Source organism: Cyprinodon variegatus, unplaced genomic scaffold (assembly GCF_000732505.1).
Source record: "Cyprinodon variegatus isolate N-32 unplaced genomic scaffold, C_variegatus-1.0 Scaffold42, whole genome shotgun sequence".
NCBI classification, from domain to species: domain Eukaryota; kingdom Metazoa; phylum Chordata; class Actinopteri; order Cyprinodontiformes; family Cyprinodontidae; genus Cyprinodon; species Cyprinodon variegatus.
In genome coordinates, this window is record NW_015150495.1 from 330831 (window position 1) to 346198 (window position 15368).

The window sequence follows — 15368 nt, forward strand, 5'->3', positions numbered from 1 at the left end:
TGCTGCACCGCTTCCCCCTCCTGAGACGCCGGATAGCGGACCAGAATCGCTTCGGAGCCGTACGGAAGTCTTTCCCATGGCCTCTCCAAACTCCTCCCACACCCGAGTTTTTGCCTCAGCAACCATCCGAGCCGCATGCCGCTTAGCCCGCAGGTACACATCAGCTGATTCCGGAGTCCCACAGGCCAAGAAGGCCCGATAGGCCTCGTTCTTTAACCTGACAGCATCCCTCACCGGAGGTGCCTGTGCCTGTTGTGGCGGCACAACAGGCACAGACAACCTTGCAGCCGCAGCTCAGATAAGCCACCTTGACATGGAACGGAACATGGTCCTCTCGGACTCAATGTCCCCCACCTCCCCCGGGATGTGTTCGAAGTTCTGCCGGAGATGGGAGTTAAAGCCCCGCCTAACAGAGGACACTGCCAGACGTTCCCAGCAGACCCTCACAACACGTATGGGCCTGCATTGTCTGACCGGCATCCTCCCCCACCACCGGAGCCAACTCACCACCAGGTAGGTCAGTGGAAAGCTCCGCACCTCTCTTCACCCAAGTGTCCGCAAGTCCGATGAAAACAATGACAAAGTCGATCATAGAACTGCAGCCTAGGGTGTCCTGGTGCCAAGTGCACATATGGACACCCTTATGCTTGAACATGGTGTTCGTTATGGACAATCCATGACGAGCACAGAAGTCCAACAACAAAACACAACTCGAGTTCAGATCCGGGCGGCCATTCCTCCCAACCACGCCTCTCCAGGTCTCACTGTCATTGCCCACGTGAGCATTGAAGTCTCCCAGCAGAACAAGGGAGTCCCCAGGAGGGGCACCCTCCAGTACCCCCTGTAAGGACTCAAGAGGGGTGGCTAATCTGAACTGTTGTTTGGCCCATTAGCACAGACAACAGTCAGAACCCGTCCCCCCACCCGTAGGTGGAGGGAGGCTACCCTCTTGTTCACCGGGGTGAACCCCAATGTACAGGCGCCGAGATGGGGGGCAAGAAGTATGCCCACTCCTGCCCGGCGCCTCCCCCAGCTCAACGTAACACCGGTATTTCCATCTGGAAAACGCTGTTTTGCTGCTGGAGTCCTCCTCACTCTCCATCTCTCTCTGAGTGCTGTACGTTAACACCCGCCAGCGGAAACACCCACCTACCATACTGACAGACATAATCTTACTATACATCAGCAAATCTCAGCCTCCCCTCTCTCATGACAAGGCGCGCACGAGTCCTATCATGAAAAAAAGGTTTATTGTGTGACCTCAGTAATGTGCAGTAATGGGGTGTCGGGAAATGGTAACTGCGTTATAGTTACAGTCAATGTAATTAGTTAGATCACTCGTTACTAAAAAAGGTAACGGCATTAGTAACACCGCTACTTTCAACGCCATTACTCCCATGACTGAAGGTTACCTGTGGAGTACCACAGGGATCAGTGCTAGGACCAATTCTCTTTACTATATATATGCTCCCAATTAGTAGAATTATTAGACAGCATGAGATTAATTTCCACTGTTATGCTGATGATACTCAGCTATATCTGTCTATAAATCCGGATAAAGCTAACCCATTACATAAATTACAGGCACCTGGATGACTCTTATATTTCTGCTCCTTAATGCAGACAAAAAATAAGTCATAGTCTTTGAATGAGAGTCTTTAAAAAAGTAGCTGATTAGTCATTCACTTCATTTGGATCGGATTAATCAGATAATAAAGTAAAAAATCTTGGTGTTATTTTTGATCAGGACCTGTCATTTAAATCCCATATCAAAAACGTATCTAGGTTTCCTTCTTTCATCTGCTCAATATTGCAAAAAAAAATTGAAATATCCCGTCCAGGGGTGATACTGAGAAACTAGTCCATGCATTTGTTACTTCAAGGTTGAACCATTGTAATTCTTTACTATCTTTACTATCAAAAGCCTTTAAGCTGATCCAAAATGCTTCAGCCAGAGTTCTGAATTGAATAGTCATAAAAAGTTCCATTCACATAATTTACCAGAAGTTACCCTTGCTTCCTCATAAATCAGATAACTGACTTTCTGCCAACAGTCGTAACTGCCGGTTTCCAGCATTGAAACAATGACTACACATCAACGAGTTGGTATGACATGATGCTGTTGTCTTTTGTATCATGAAAAGATCCATTATTTAAGCTCTAAGACTGTTTTGCTGTTGGTTCCATGAACATACTGCGGTAGAAGCTTCATCAGATAATTGCAGCACCAGGGAGACTGGTTGTCCTAGATATTTTACTTTCAAGTAAGACCGATGTCTGCTGCTAATGGAGATTCAAATAAAAAACATTTTATATGAGGAAAAAAAACAGATATCATAACTTTTATTTGCTTTTTTAATAGGAAAGGAAGGTGGATATTTCATTTTAGGATTAAATTAAGATGTAAGCCTGCGGATGGACACCGCCCATCCTAATTTTACAAGCCAGATCTTGTTAGAACATATTATAAAAGCTGGGTTATTCCACTTTATCTGTTAGAAAGAATCAGTCTTTACCTTTGTGGTCGGAAATATCTTTGAAAATTTTTTGGATTATGATGAGTTCCAAGAGAACATCTGTCCTAAAAGCTATTTCATGTTCTCTATTTTGTTTAATCTGTTTTTTAATGATAAGAGTCTGAATTTTATTTTAAACTATCAAACCAACCTTCTAATGTTAATGGGGGGCAACACTTACTGATCTGCTGGAAATTATGTTTAAAAAGATTCCTGTGTAAATAATGAACGGCCCCAAAAAAAACGCTAGAGTAATGCTATGTTCAGATCGCGCATGATAGAGACAGAAGAAGCAGCTAGTTGAAGCCAATGGTTGACGTGCATCAAGGCGCATCAAAAGGTCCTGCAGCTTGTTTTGAGCAGCAGGAGCAGCACATCTTGACCCGTAGAACCAGTTGAAGCAGTACCTCATGAGCTTCCGAGAATCTGAGGCACGTGAAGTGCTGCTCAAGCGGCTGCTCCTGGAGTTGGAAAAATTAAACTTTCAATGCTTGACGCGTCACATTAACCAATCAGAGATCCTGATCTGGGAGCTGGCAGGAGCCAGACACAGAACCACTGATGCAGATCGCTATGATCTCTCCTCTGGAACAGTTTAATAAAATCTAAATTAACCTAAAATGTCAAAACCTGCAGGCTAAATACAGTAGCAGCTATTTAAAAGGTTCTCACTTTCCTTGAAGGGACCTTGGCTGAACTTTGGCTGATCCATGGCTGGTCCCCTACAATTCCTTTTTAAACCTCTATATTTGTACTAAAAATATTCTTTCTGTCATGATTTGTGGACATTAAGATCTAAAGAGAAGCATTATCTCCTATTCAGACCCTGTCATTCAATTAAAGGGTGGAGTCAGAGTAAAAAAAAATATGCAAAAGGGGGTCACCCCAGGGGCTGGAAGTCGGAGGGGATTTTGCTGGGAGTTGGATTGAAGTGGATTGCCAAAAAGCTGTTGTGTGACAGGGAAGGGGTATTTTGAATGGCTGCTACTGTATGCTCGCTTTTATTATTCTGGTGTTTGCAATTTGGATTACATACATGGAAAACGCCTTCCAGCAAACATTAGTGCAAAACCCTGAAGAGATGACCAGGCCAGAGCTGCTGTTTCTGGGGATTTCCAGTGACGGAGTACTGCTGGTGCACGTAGGCCTGTGCTGCTCTGACAGCGAAGTAATATATTAAAACTGTAAATATAGCAAAGCCACTCTCTGCCACTTAACACAGAAGCAGCAAAAGCATCTGAAGCATCTGGACACTCTTTACTGGACACGCTTCAGGAGCGTCAAAGATGCTTTTGATGTTTTTTTTTTTTTTTTACTTTATTTTGACATCCAAGTTGTACAGGTAACACAGGAAGTTAACTTTAACTGACATTTTAATAATCTTGCATGAACTAAGATATTAAAGTGTGGCAATTAAATAAAAAAAAAAGATGAAAAAATCTGCATGGGAATCAAACCTCTCATTTTAGAAAATATATTAGATGTCAACCGGTCATTGGTAGCCCCAACCTGGAAACAAATTTCTTCAAAACCTTCTGAACCTTATGCTTCACCATTCAATAACACGCAATTAGACAAGGTCAGTGCACAAAGAAGGACTATGATTATTGTATCTCCATCAGAATCGTCAACATCTTGTCCTGTTTGCATTTTATTGTATTCTTTGCTCACTTATTGCCATTAGTGTATCTGACAATAACGTCATAAAAATATATTGGAGAAAAAAATCCATTAAATGTTGCATTACATAATGTTGCATTACTGGATTTTCAGTGTCAGTGTTCTTTTCTTTCATCTGTGTTTACATTTTACCTATTTTCCAACAAGTCACGCAATGAAACCCTTTGCCAAGCTTCCTTCTCTCTGTTTGCATTCTCATTCCTGTTTTCAGGTTTTCAAAGCTGGCGTGACCAACCTTTAGGAAGCACAGTTTCTAAAGACAAGATCTTTTCACTGATTATTTATACCATAATATTCAAGTCAAGCTACAATCAAACATCTTATCACGTAGTAGAACAATTAAAGGCTGGTAAAATAAATAAATAAATAAATAACCAGACTTGAGCAAGTCTTTGTAAATAAAGATTTAAATTGTTAAAAAAACTTTTCATCCAGATAATATGAAACAAAGTATCTCAGAAAAACATGTGAAAAAGGAATCAGAGGAAAAAATTAAATAAGAGAAACAGCTGCAGTAGATCTTACGTATTACTGTAGTTTACACTTCATTGAAACGGTGGATAACAAACAACATTTTTCTATTGAAAAAATAAAATCCCGGAAAAAATTAATGTGTTTCGATACCAGTTGTTTTTATTCCGCACCTTCATTTTACCCGTGCATTGCCAAAGAGTAGCATATAGTTAAACAGTAGGGTAAGGGATTGAGTTGGATGACATCACAATTATTTCAGATTTACATATGATAACATAATTTAGAAGCTATGAATGAATTAAAATAAAATATAAACTTTGTGATAATTGTTTCAGCTGCGCTGCATTATGACATTGTATAGTCATCAACTCTAACTTAGCAGAAATCTGCTTAATAGCAAAATGTAAAGTACAAACATTAAGGGATTAAAAACAGGGAGACAAAAATCTGAGAATTTCCAATATAATTCTGTGATGCAGACTTAAGTGAATTAAACTGAAAATCCCAAACCAATGATTTTCAACCAGCCCATGATAACATTACCAATGTTAATGGTGTGTAACATAAATAGTCTTAAACCAAAGATTTTAAAAGATTATGAGAAATAATAATCTATTTATAAAAGAAATAATAATCAGGTTTTGATCATGAACCCTGATGAAGCTCAACTGTTTTTTCATCAGCCAGCTGTTTTATTATTTCATATTCATGTTGTCCTGGATGTGGTCCCGTTTTAAGATTTTTGTTTTCCAATGCTTCAAAGTAATGGCTCCAGTTTCCATCGCTGTCTGCTCCATAACCAAACACATGGATCTGTTAACAAAAACACATGGATAACACATTGTTATAGTTTTATCCTCCTGGTTTGCTGTATTTGTAAAAAAAAAAAAAAAAAAAACATTTTTACATGCAAATTAATATTAACAGCATTTATTGTTTGACCCGTCCTTTAATATTTGACTTGCCCCTTCCTCTTTTCACCATACTGTCATGCAGCCTTCACAACTTCCGCTTATCTATGTTTTTTAGGTCAGGCTTTGTACCCCAGGAATCTATAGCTCCTGATTTCAGAGAGCAGTATGCTGCTCTGTTTACATGCACACACAAATAAAATGATCCAATCCCGATGTGTGCAATGTTGTGCCATTTCATAATCAGAAAGAACAAACTTAAAGTTTAGTTCACACAGATGAAAATGAAATAGTTAATGTTCAAAGTTTACTTTTTTTTTTAAATGAACTAAGTTCACTAAACCAGTGGTTCCCAAAGATTTTCTTCTGGGCCCCCCTTTGGATTACAATAAAATTTCCTAGGGGGCGCGCCCCACACTTTGGGAACCACTGCACTAACCTATAAATGAACTAGTTCAAGTTCATTTGGTAAATAAAGCCACAATCCTCGAGAGTAGAACCTCATATTTCACCCTTTAAATGTGTGATCAGAATATATAAACACAAATGGAAACTACAATATACCTTCTATTCAAGGTATATTGGATGTGCAGTGAAGCCTTTATTTAACCAACGTACACAGAGCTTCAGAAACATGCAGGGACATTGAGATTCTGCTGAAAAGATCTGGATTCAAAAAGATTTGTTACGTTCCTTATTCAGTAGGAGATGCTTCTCAAGATAGCTCGGATGCTTAAAGTTGAAGTGGACTTGGTGACGTACAAACTTGTTTGTTAAGTCCCGGTGGGCACAGTTTGCACAAATACATCAACAAAACTATCAAAAACATGGAATAGCCCGACTCTCCATAACATGGAATCTGCTGTCTGGCATCATAGCAGTAAAGATAAGCAGGCACATGGATGAACACATGACAGAGACTAGAAAGTCATTGGTAAAAAAAAAAAACAAGAGGAGCCAAACACCAACTACTGGTTGACAAAACTTCTTTGTTAAGTCCCAGTGGGCACAGTTTGCACAGGGACATGAGTTTTTTTCTGTCCAAGTCTTCCTTTGTGAGTACATGAAACTGCCAAGTGTTCTGCTAAACTGGCATCAGAAACAACAGTAGATGAGTCTGAACGGATCAAATCGGACCAAATCGGATTAGAATCTATAGTCTTGCATGTTTACACGAGACATTTTTTATCTAATCAGGCCTTCAATATAGAGCCTAGGCGGAAGTTCAACTGAAGAAACTGAATACTACCCTTCGACCGTCTACGAAAAAGCCAATCAGCTTTGAGTCACGCTTCCTTGAAAGCCAATCAGCATCCAAAGTTCATCTTAAAAGGCCTCTGATCCGTAACTCGTCTGCTACCTAGTGCGCAGGTGGTGGTTGCGCTGCCTGACTTCATTTAGATGACACCGTTTCAACCCACGCCCAGCCCCTCATCCACCATCGTAGCTAAAAAGTCATCAGAGCATCATTCCTCCCAGACTCTTTCCGGATCTCATTTAAACCGGTCCGGCAGAAGACCGCCATGTTGAGCCTGGTTCTGCCAGAGGTTCTTTCCCAATGGGGAGTTTTTCCTCCCCACTGTCGCATCATGCTTGCTCATCATGGACAGGTTCTCTCAACCTGTGTTATCCAAGCTGGACTTCCATCTTCCAGGTCCCTGAGTGAAGCTCTAGTATCAGCTCACGCAGTTCCCTGGATCTCCCCATAAAGCTCAGCAGACCGTCTCGCTAACCAGCAGTCTACAGACTGACCAACTTCATCTATCTCCACCACCAGTTTCAGCCCTGGGGGGGTAACAGTCCTATTCTTTGCTCCTGTTCATGCATATCTATCAAAATTCAGCGCTATGTTTCCTGCTGAGGTTTGAGCGCCAAAGACTAAGTAATTGTATCAATAAATTTTGTCTAATTGTCTTTTCTCTCCATGTGAGTTTTTCAGATTGAACTGATCATTTGTGTGCATGGTGCGAGCTGAAATGTAATTTCACTATATTTTTTTTTCTTTTTATTAGTTTGAGGTATTATTTGTCCCTTTTGCTATTCGTTTTGATATTTTACAAGTTTTCCTTGTTCATTTATCTTTACTGAGTAGTTTTGTTGAATGTTACTAGCCTTGTCATCTTGACTCAAGTATTTTAACTGGAAGGTGAAATATTGTGTTTGATAGCATATTGAAGGAAAATGTTTGCATTTATTCTGCATGATATTAAAATGTTAAATGTTAGATATTGTTTTATAGTCTAAGCCTCTCAGGTTGGTAGTCATAAAAAGCACCATTCACACGATAGAAGTTACCATCGGTTCTTAAAAAAGGCTACTGACTGACTTTTTGTCAACAGTCACAGCAGCCAGTTTCCTGCATCGGAACAGTGACGTCTGTAAATTTGTATGAGATGGTTAACTGAATCTTTTCTATGAGGACGATTAACAAAGATCCCTTTTGTACAGTCTATGAATGTGTTGCTGTTGGTCCTAATATGGGTCCGTTAAAATGCCGTGAGGAAAGTTTGATCAGATAAATTCAGGACAGAAGCAACTGTCTCACCCGAACACGCAAATCGTCTGATATTTCACTCCCAAATGAGCTGTACATCCGCAGATTTTGTGTCCATGTTTTGCAATATATTCAATGGGGTGGGTCATATAAGGAATATTAGAAAATAAGATTTTCACGAAATTTAGTTCTTCAAATTTTATAAATAAGGATATCAGCATGGTAAAGGACTATAAATCTTCTTCTTTTAGGTTTAAGTAAAGTTGTATTTTTAATAAATAAATTTCTATTGATAAAAAGAAAAATTGGGGGTGTGTAGAGAAAATATTAATCATACTGAATTACAAATAGTAAAGTATATGAACATAATTACAGAAAATTACATTTAAAAAATCAACTAAAACTTACCTCATCACAAATGTGAAGTGCAAGAATCAAAGTCATAAAACCGGTGGATGGATACGTCCCTTTTCCTTCCAGCCAGACCATATGAGAATACTTCATAAAAGCTGGATTAATCACCTTTACCTGTTAGAAAGGATCAGCTTTTCAATTTATCAAGCTTTACCCTTTTAGGCAAATGAAAAGTGTAGTGTATCAAAAGCAATACTTACCAAATCTTTGTTGGCATTAATTTTGGATTTTAAAGGTGCATATGATCTGTAGGATAACAGGACATGATTTTGGATTAAAAATCAAAGAGAATAACACGCTGTTTTTAGTGTTAGTGTTGCACCGATGCCATTTTTTGGCCCCGATACCGATACCCGATACCTGGCTGTGCAGTATCGGCCGATACCGATACCATAATAATGTAAAATAATTGCCGTCATGGCTTTGTCAAGCTGCTGCCTACCTTTGTGAAGCAGGAAAAAATCTAATAAAAAAGTGAATCCAGTAGATCTTTTTATTGCCAATCAGGAATGGGTGACAATAGTTGAATAAACTTATGGCTCTCAAAATGGTATCGGTGCCCTATTTGTTGGTACTCGCCGATACCGATACCACCATTTTAGGGCAGTATCGGGGCCCCGTCCGATACTGGTATCGGTATCGGTGCAACACTACTGTTAACTGATGTTTGCTGCTGTAACATCACTTAATGTAAAAAATGTAAAAGCGGGTATGAAATCTTCTTTATGGCACTACAGTTATTACCACAACGTAAGGTAGAAGAGATGGCAGAAGGTCTCTGTATTTTTCTAGGTACCAATTTAAGACCTTTTCCAGAAGAACTTAGAGGTCTATTCTACTGTAGGTGGGTGGATTGATCCTAATATCGTTAATATTAATACCAACACTGGTATTGATATTGAAAAATAAAAAAAATATTGATACCTTTTCTCTCTGTTGCATGGACTGACTTAATAATATCCGCCAAAGTCTCCTTGTCTGTCACAACACTTTACAGCTTGCCCTCCCCTCTCGTCACCATCTTATACCATACCGTGGCTTAGTATTGCCAACAAAACAAGCAATATTTAGTTTTAAATTGCTTCGAAACATTGTAAAATCCCCCAAACACTAAAAGATCAACTGTTCCATGATACATAAAACTTAAATACAAAAAAGTATCGTTATCAGTATTGATATCGTCAAAATCTAACCTGAATTTACCTGGTATCGGATCAATACCGAAATTTCCAGTATTGCCCACCTCTGTTCTTTACTCTTCTTTGTTTCATATACCTTACGTGTACTGTGTAACCATGGCCAGTTCTATATGGGGGCCAAAAGGGGCCTGTGCCCCCGTACAACTGGTCCTGGCCCTATAATAAATAAGGTTGTACAAAAACCTCAACTGATAGGTACCTTGGAACAGTTTCATATTAATAATGATTTCAAAATAATAAATAATGGTAATTTGGTTTAGAAACGCCTCTGTGTATGGTCTTAACCTTCAATTAAATCGCTTTACCTTGTTTTTTTCCTCGGCAAACGTAGATGTAGCCAATATTTAGTCTGTAATTCATCCTATGACATATTTTATCTTTCTGTTTACTTCATTTGATAATTTCGATCACCTTCCATTGTATTTGTCCAGTAGTAAAATGTTTGTTTTAATGTTTCTAACTTAAAAGCACTGCAAATTATACTCGACTGTATAGGAATAGTTCAATCAATTTAGACAAAAATACAAACACATTGGACACTCACCGGCCAGAAAATCCTGTTGTAAAAGCTTTCATAAGCCAATCAAGGTCTTGTATTTTGAACGGAAAAAGCACAAGATGAGTAGAGTTATCTAAATCGCTAGCACTCTCTGGGTACATGACACGGTATGTTGTCTTGGTTCCAACGTCTTCTTCAAAGCCTTTGGTTGGAGCAAAGTTCATTCTAAACAAAACAAAAGAGCATATTTGGTTGACCTTTTAACTTAACTTGTTTACTTAACAAATAAGGAGGTGATTGCTCACCTTATGATGACATCTTGGTAATCTATCAGGCGTCCATAACGTGATCCTTTCAGATTAACTGAATTTCCCACTACTGCACAAGTCCTACACCTTTCCGAGCAAGCTTTCCCAAGATCAGGAACGGGTGGAAATATCTCAAAGAGTTTACTCACTGTATTTTTATAGAAAGCAAAGTCACGGTGTTCAATCTGTATGCGCTGGAAAACAAAGGTGTTGTTTAGGTCAGCTTTGAAGTAACACCTGAACTGAAACATGCAACCCCTTATTTATTAGTAATGGGTTTTTTTTTTTTCAGCATACCTTCCACCAGTTAAAATCATCCTCTGACAGCTTTGTCTTTGCAGACAGAAACGGTTTGATTGACCGGTTGAGACGACGGACAAACAGCACGTTAGCGTTTTTATCAGAAAAACAAGCAGTCGGGGCAAAACTCTGTAGCCATCCATTGCAATCCGAAAATGCACTTAAAACAATCAATCCAACACCGATTAGGGAAAGCAGGAAAATGGCAGGCTTTAGCTTTAGACTCATCCTGGATATGAGAATAAAAAGCAGTTTTCAGTTTATACCTGCATTAGACAAAAGAAATTGTATTGTCAACAATAAACCCCTTATGGGCAAGTGAAGAGTATAATATGAGTAAAAGTGAAATAACAGCTTAAACACTAATGGAAAAAATAAAAAAATTAAACAACAAAACTAAAGTCTTTCTAAAGAATACAGTACAAAGAACCATGATAATATTGTGAAACAAATTCCTTCATGCATTCAAATCAAATTATAACCTAATAATTTAATTCATGTCTTACCTTGTAATAAGCACCTTCCTTAAATAATAAGATTACTTACCTTAGGGAAGCAGAGGATCCTCTTTTACACGAAGAGGGTTGATTTCATGCACTGGACAGAATATTTACTTTCCTAACAGAACAGGATTAGAGAAGTATCACAGGTATGTGTGTGGATGTTTTTTTTTTTTTTTTTAGGACTGCCCACAAACAGAAACTCGAGGATGTAGTACACCAACAAATGCTATGTTGGTTAAAAGAAGCAACCGGCTCAATGATTAAAGCTCTGATAAGCTTATAATGTGTTATAAACTAAAAGGAATCACCAAAAGACAGTTTTAGCTTCAGCGCCCAAGGGTTCAACATACTGTAGTGTTTGAGTACTAAAATAGAAAAGATGTAGGAGATGAATGAATTTAAAACTCTAATTTCTTTGACAGGATCAGTGGAAAAAGTAGCAAGCAGCAAAAAGAAATAACATTTAAGAAAAACTGTAAATAAATGCAAACAACTAAAAAGAAAAGTACTCCGGACCACTAGGGGGAGATGATGATCGACCGAGGCTAAATCATGACCAAAACACGCATATTGCTATGAAATTCTTATTGTGTGTTCACATGACTTCTGGTTATCAGAGCATCTGACTTACATGCAAAGTCTATCAAGAAGTTTTTAAAAATTCTGCGTCACATCCAGAGCGGCGCATCTTGATCACCGAGTGCCAGGATGTTGGCGCATATGAGCGTAGAGTTAAAAAAATCGGAACTTTTGCAGAGTGACGCAGAGCATTAACCGATCAGAAAAGCTAATCTAGGAATTTTCCCACTGAATGCAAGTTGTGAAAACTACAGATCTGGCAGAATATTATGAACAATGAATAAATATGAAGGGGTTTAACTCCAGGAGGATGGATTTATTTTATGTGCAAGGAAAAGAGAGCAAGCTCTGTTCATTATTACTCCACTAAAATATTTTCTAACCTAACTGTGACAAATCAGTTTATAAACACCTACATTGAAATAAAATGTTGAAACCTGCCTGCGATTTTAATTTATATTCCGGTACTTTCAATTTTCATCCAAAATCTCAAATAACGCTTTGTATACACTTCCCGCCCCCTGAACGGAAAATCCCCTCCAGTCTGGCAGGAGGCTCATTTGAGATGTTTTTTTTTATCCAAAAATGCCGTCTACCTGGCGCTGTGTGTTTCCTGGACGGGGCCGCCTTTTACAGCTGCTTCTTGTATCTCTGCTTCTGTCTCCTTGAACCCCAGTCGGCCTCAGCAGACGGCCGCTCACACTGAGCCTGGTTCTACTGGATCTTCCTGTTAAAAGGGAGTTTTTCCCTCTCCACTGTCACTACAAGCATGCTTACTGTAAGGGATTATCTTCGAGTCAATGCAATCAACTAGTTTTCCTTAGATAGAAAACTGAATCAATTTGACTGTATGATGTGATGAACTGTAAAGTGCCTTGAGATGACATGTGTTGTGAATTGGTGCTATAGAAATAAACTGAAGTGAATAGAATGGATAAGGACACTATATTAAAATAATTACACTCCACCAAACTCAGGAGAGGTAGCCTACCTTTTTTTTTTTTTTAAAGAAAATGAAAGCATTATACTTGAAGGTGTTGATTCTCATCCTGGACACTGAACTCAGCTACAAATCTCACCAGTGCATATTGAAAACACATTTCAAGTTATTTGATAAGGACAAACCTCATAAACCAGACCTTTTGTCATATCTTAAATATTAGTTTAATATTAGTAATAAGGAGCAGCCCAGGTATAGTGTATGGCACCCACTGAAAAAAGGCTCAGCTTTGTGACCCTGAGCTTCCACAAACTGAATGGGAACTGAATAAACCTTGAAATCCAATATCCTGTTGGTGTATTAATCCCTCAATGTGGTTCAAGGAAATCCAAAACCCCACTTCCACACCTCATTCAGCATATTTACAGGGCTTAGAGAAGCCACATTGCTCCTCATTGGTTTGTGGTTTTACAATCGCTCCCAGTAAACTTTCCAGAAATGTTCCCACCTTGATGTTGTTGGGGTTCAAAATGGTAGAATTCTCTTATGACAAAAAATCAAGACGCTGGAGACGATTGAGATGGGGGGGAAACATTTTATTAACAGGTCGAATTCCAAAATATGCCGTACAAAAACTTACAGCGCTTACAATAGTTCCAAATAATTTTCCCCAAAGCTGCCAGGCCCCTATCAGTGTATTTATAGCCTTTTGTTACATGTTGTGTGTTTGTTTTGCGACTGGCCTTCAAAATGTGTGTAAATCTCTGTCACCTGCTCTGAACCTGTTACCTAAAAGGAAAAAGATGTTATTGCCAAGCTTTTCTGATGCATAAACTGCTTGATTATTTTCTGTGTGTAAGGGTTTCCTGTTCAAACATTCTATCCCCTGTATTTTCTGCATATAAAAGCCTTTCTCTGAACCAACATGTTTACATGGTATGAAATGGCCTCAAATAATATAGCTCCTATAATGTGTTTGCTACTTTTTATTGATTTCTTGCATTTGGGCAAAAGACTTATCTATGCAGAAACAATGGCTACATTCACACTGAAGCCTGAGGTGACCAAAATCCTTTTTTTTAGCCATGTGAGACCTTTACCTGATCTTGTCATGACAATCTGAACAACGCAGATCAGATTTTTTCCATTGTGTCCTAGGCCCCTTGGCTGGTCCTGAGATGGATACATGTATGATCATTTTAAATGCGACCTGTGTCTGAACAGCCAAGTCACATTCATCCAACTTGAATATCATCAATACTCATCAATGTATGTATGTTGCTACGCAGAACCAGAAAGAAAAACAACCTAATCAGACGATGTGAGCAGCAGTCTTTATTTTCAACCTTTTTGAACTGTTAATCACACCTTTTGCACTGTTAATGCTGAGGTAGGGAAAGAAATTAAAAACTGCCAGGTCATTTCCAGTACTACCATCGCTTGTGACATCAGTGCATCCTCTACTGCCCATGTGGGACCCAGGAGATCCCTTAAAGTCGCAGATATTTGGAAATGTGAACGACTACGCTAAACATTAAGCATTAAGGCCTGCAGTGGGAGGGCATCCATAATGTCCCTAATAGGCCTAACAAATCAGAATGATTAAACATTAACAATCCAATTCAGAACAGCATTAAAAGTATAAAAAATGCACCAAAAAGAAAAGACAAAATGTAATTTAATATAGGTTTTCCTAAATTTATTTCCTTTGTTTGAAAAATAAAGTGTTCCTCTATCATGAGCGATTTCCATCTCTGAGCTGCATTTAATCTAGATGGTTGTATTATATTGTTCCACATGAAGACATTTGTTGGAACAGTTGTGTTTGTTGTTTTTTTCTGTTGTTTCGCTACACCTTTCATTCAAGTTTCATCACCTTGACAAAGCCTGTTTTTTCACTTCAAGTTCTTCAGTCATTGCCAATTCAAACGTTCTCTATTTTCTCCTTGTATTTATCTTAGATTGCACACTTTCTTTTCTACAGAAGAAAACCCTGCATATATCGTTTACCGACACATCTGCCAACATGGATTTTATTAATGTATGTGTGTATTTCTCATTTAGATGATGATTTACTCTGTTAAGTAGAAGTGCTTCATTGTGCTTTCATTCATGGTTTCAAACTGGTTCCAAAAATGGCCGTGTGGCTGCAGGTTTTCTTTCCAACCAAACAATAGCAACACAGACTCCATTTATCATATTTAGATTGGACTCCCTTGATGAGATGACTGACATCAAGCTAGCAGAATCAGTACGATTTCCGCCCCAAGCTATTGCTTGGTTGGAAAGAAAACCTGCAGCCACACGGCCCTTTCTGGATCCAGTTTGACACCCCTGATCTAGATCATTGAAACCTCTTTTGATTTTCTGAATTGTTTTTTTTTTAAGAACTATATGAACTCATTTGCAAAAATTTTTTCTGGAATTTCAATGTGATAATAACTGAGAGAAATGTTCTTTAATGTTTTAAAATATTCACTCTACTCTTCAACCTAAGGAATCACCGAATGTGATATTTTTTGGATTTCCAAAAGCCATACAAAAACTAATA

At 38.6% G+C, this 15368-nt stretch overlaps 1 protein-coding gene across 2 annotated transcripts; it reads right to left on the bottom strand.

Annotated features, from left to right (window-relative positions):
- Window positions 1-4682: 4682 nt before the first annotated feature.
- Window positions 4683-11468, bottom strand: LOC107081844 (CMP-N-acetylneuraminate-beta-galactosamide-alpha-2,3-sialyltransferase 1-like). Of its 2 annotated transcripts, none has more exons than XM_015370163.1 (7): window positions 11342-11468; window positions 10793-11024; window positions 10493-10689; window positions 10233-10412; window positions 8690-8735; window positions 8484-8603; window positions 4683-5483 (listed from the first exon to the last, which is right to left on the bottom strand). In XM_015370163.1, the coding sequence occupies exons 2-7, from the start codon at window positions 11021-11023 to the stop codon at window positions 5316-5318; spliced, it is 942 nt and encodes a 313-aa protein (XP_015225649.1). In that variant the 5' UTR covers window position 11024; window positions 11342-11468; the 3' UTR covers window positions 4683-5315. The 2 variants fall into 2 exon arrangements, with proteins under 2 accessions (XP_015225649.1, XP_015225650.1); XM_015370164.1 differs by having other exon boundaries at window positions 10793-11061; window positions 11342-11386.
- Between the last annotated feature and the right edge of the window lie 3900 nt (window positions 11469-15368).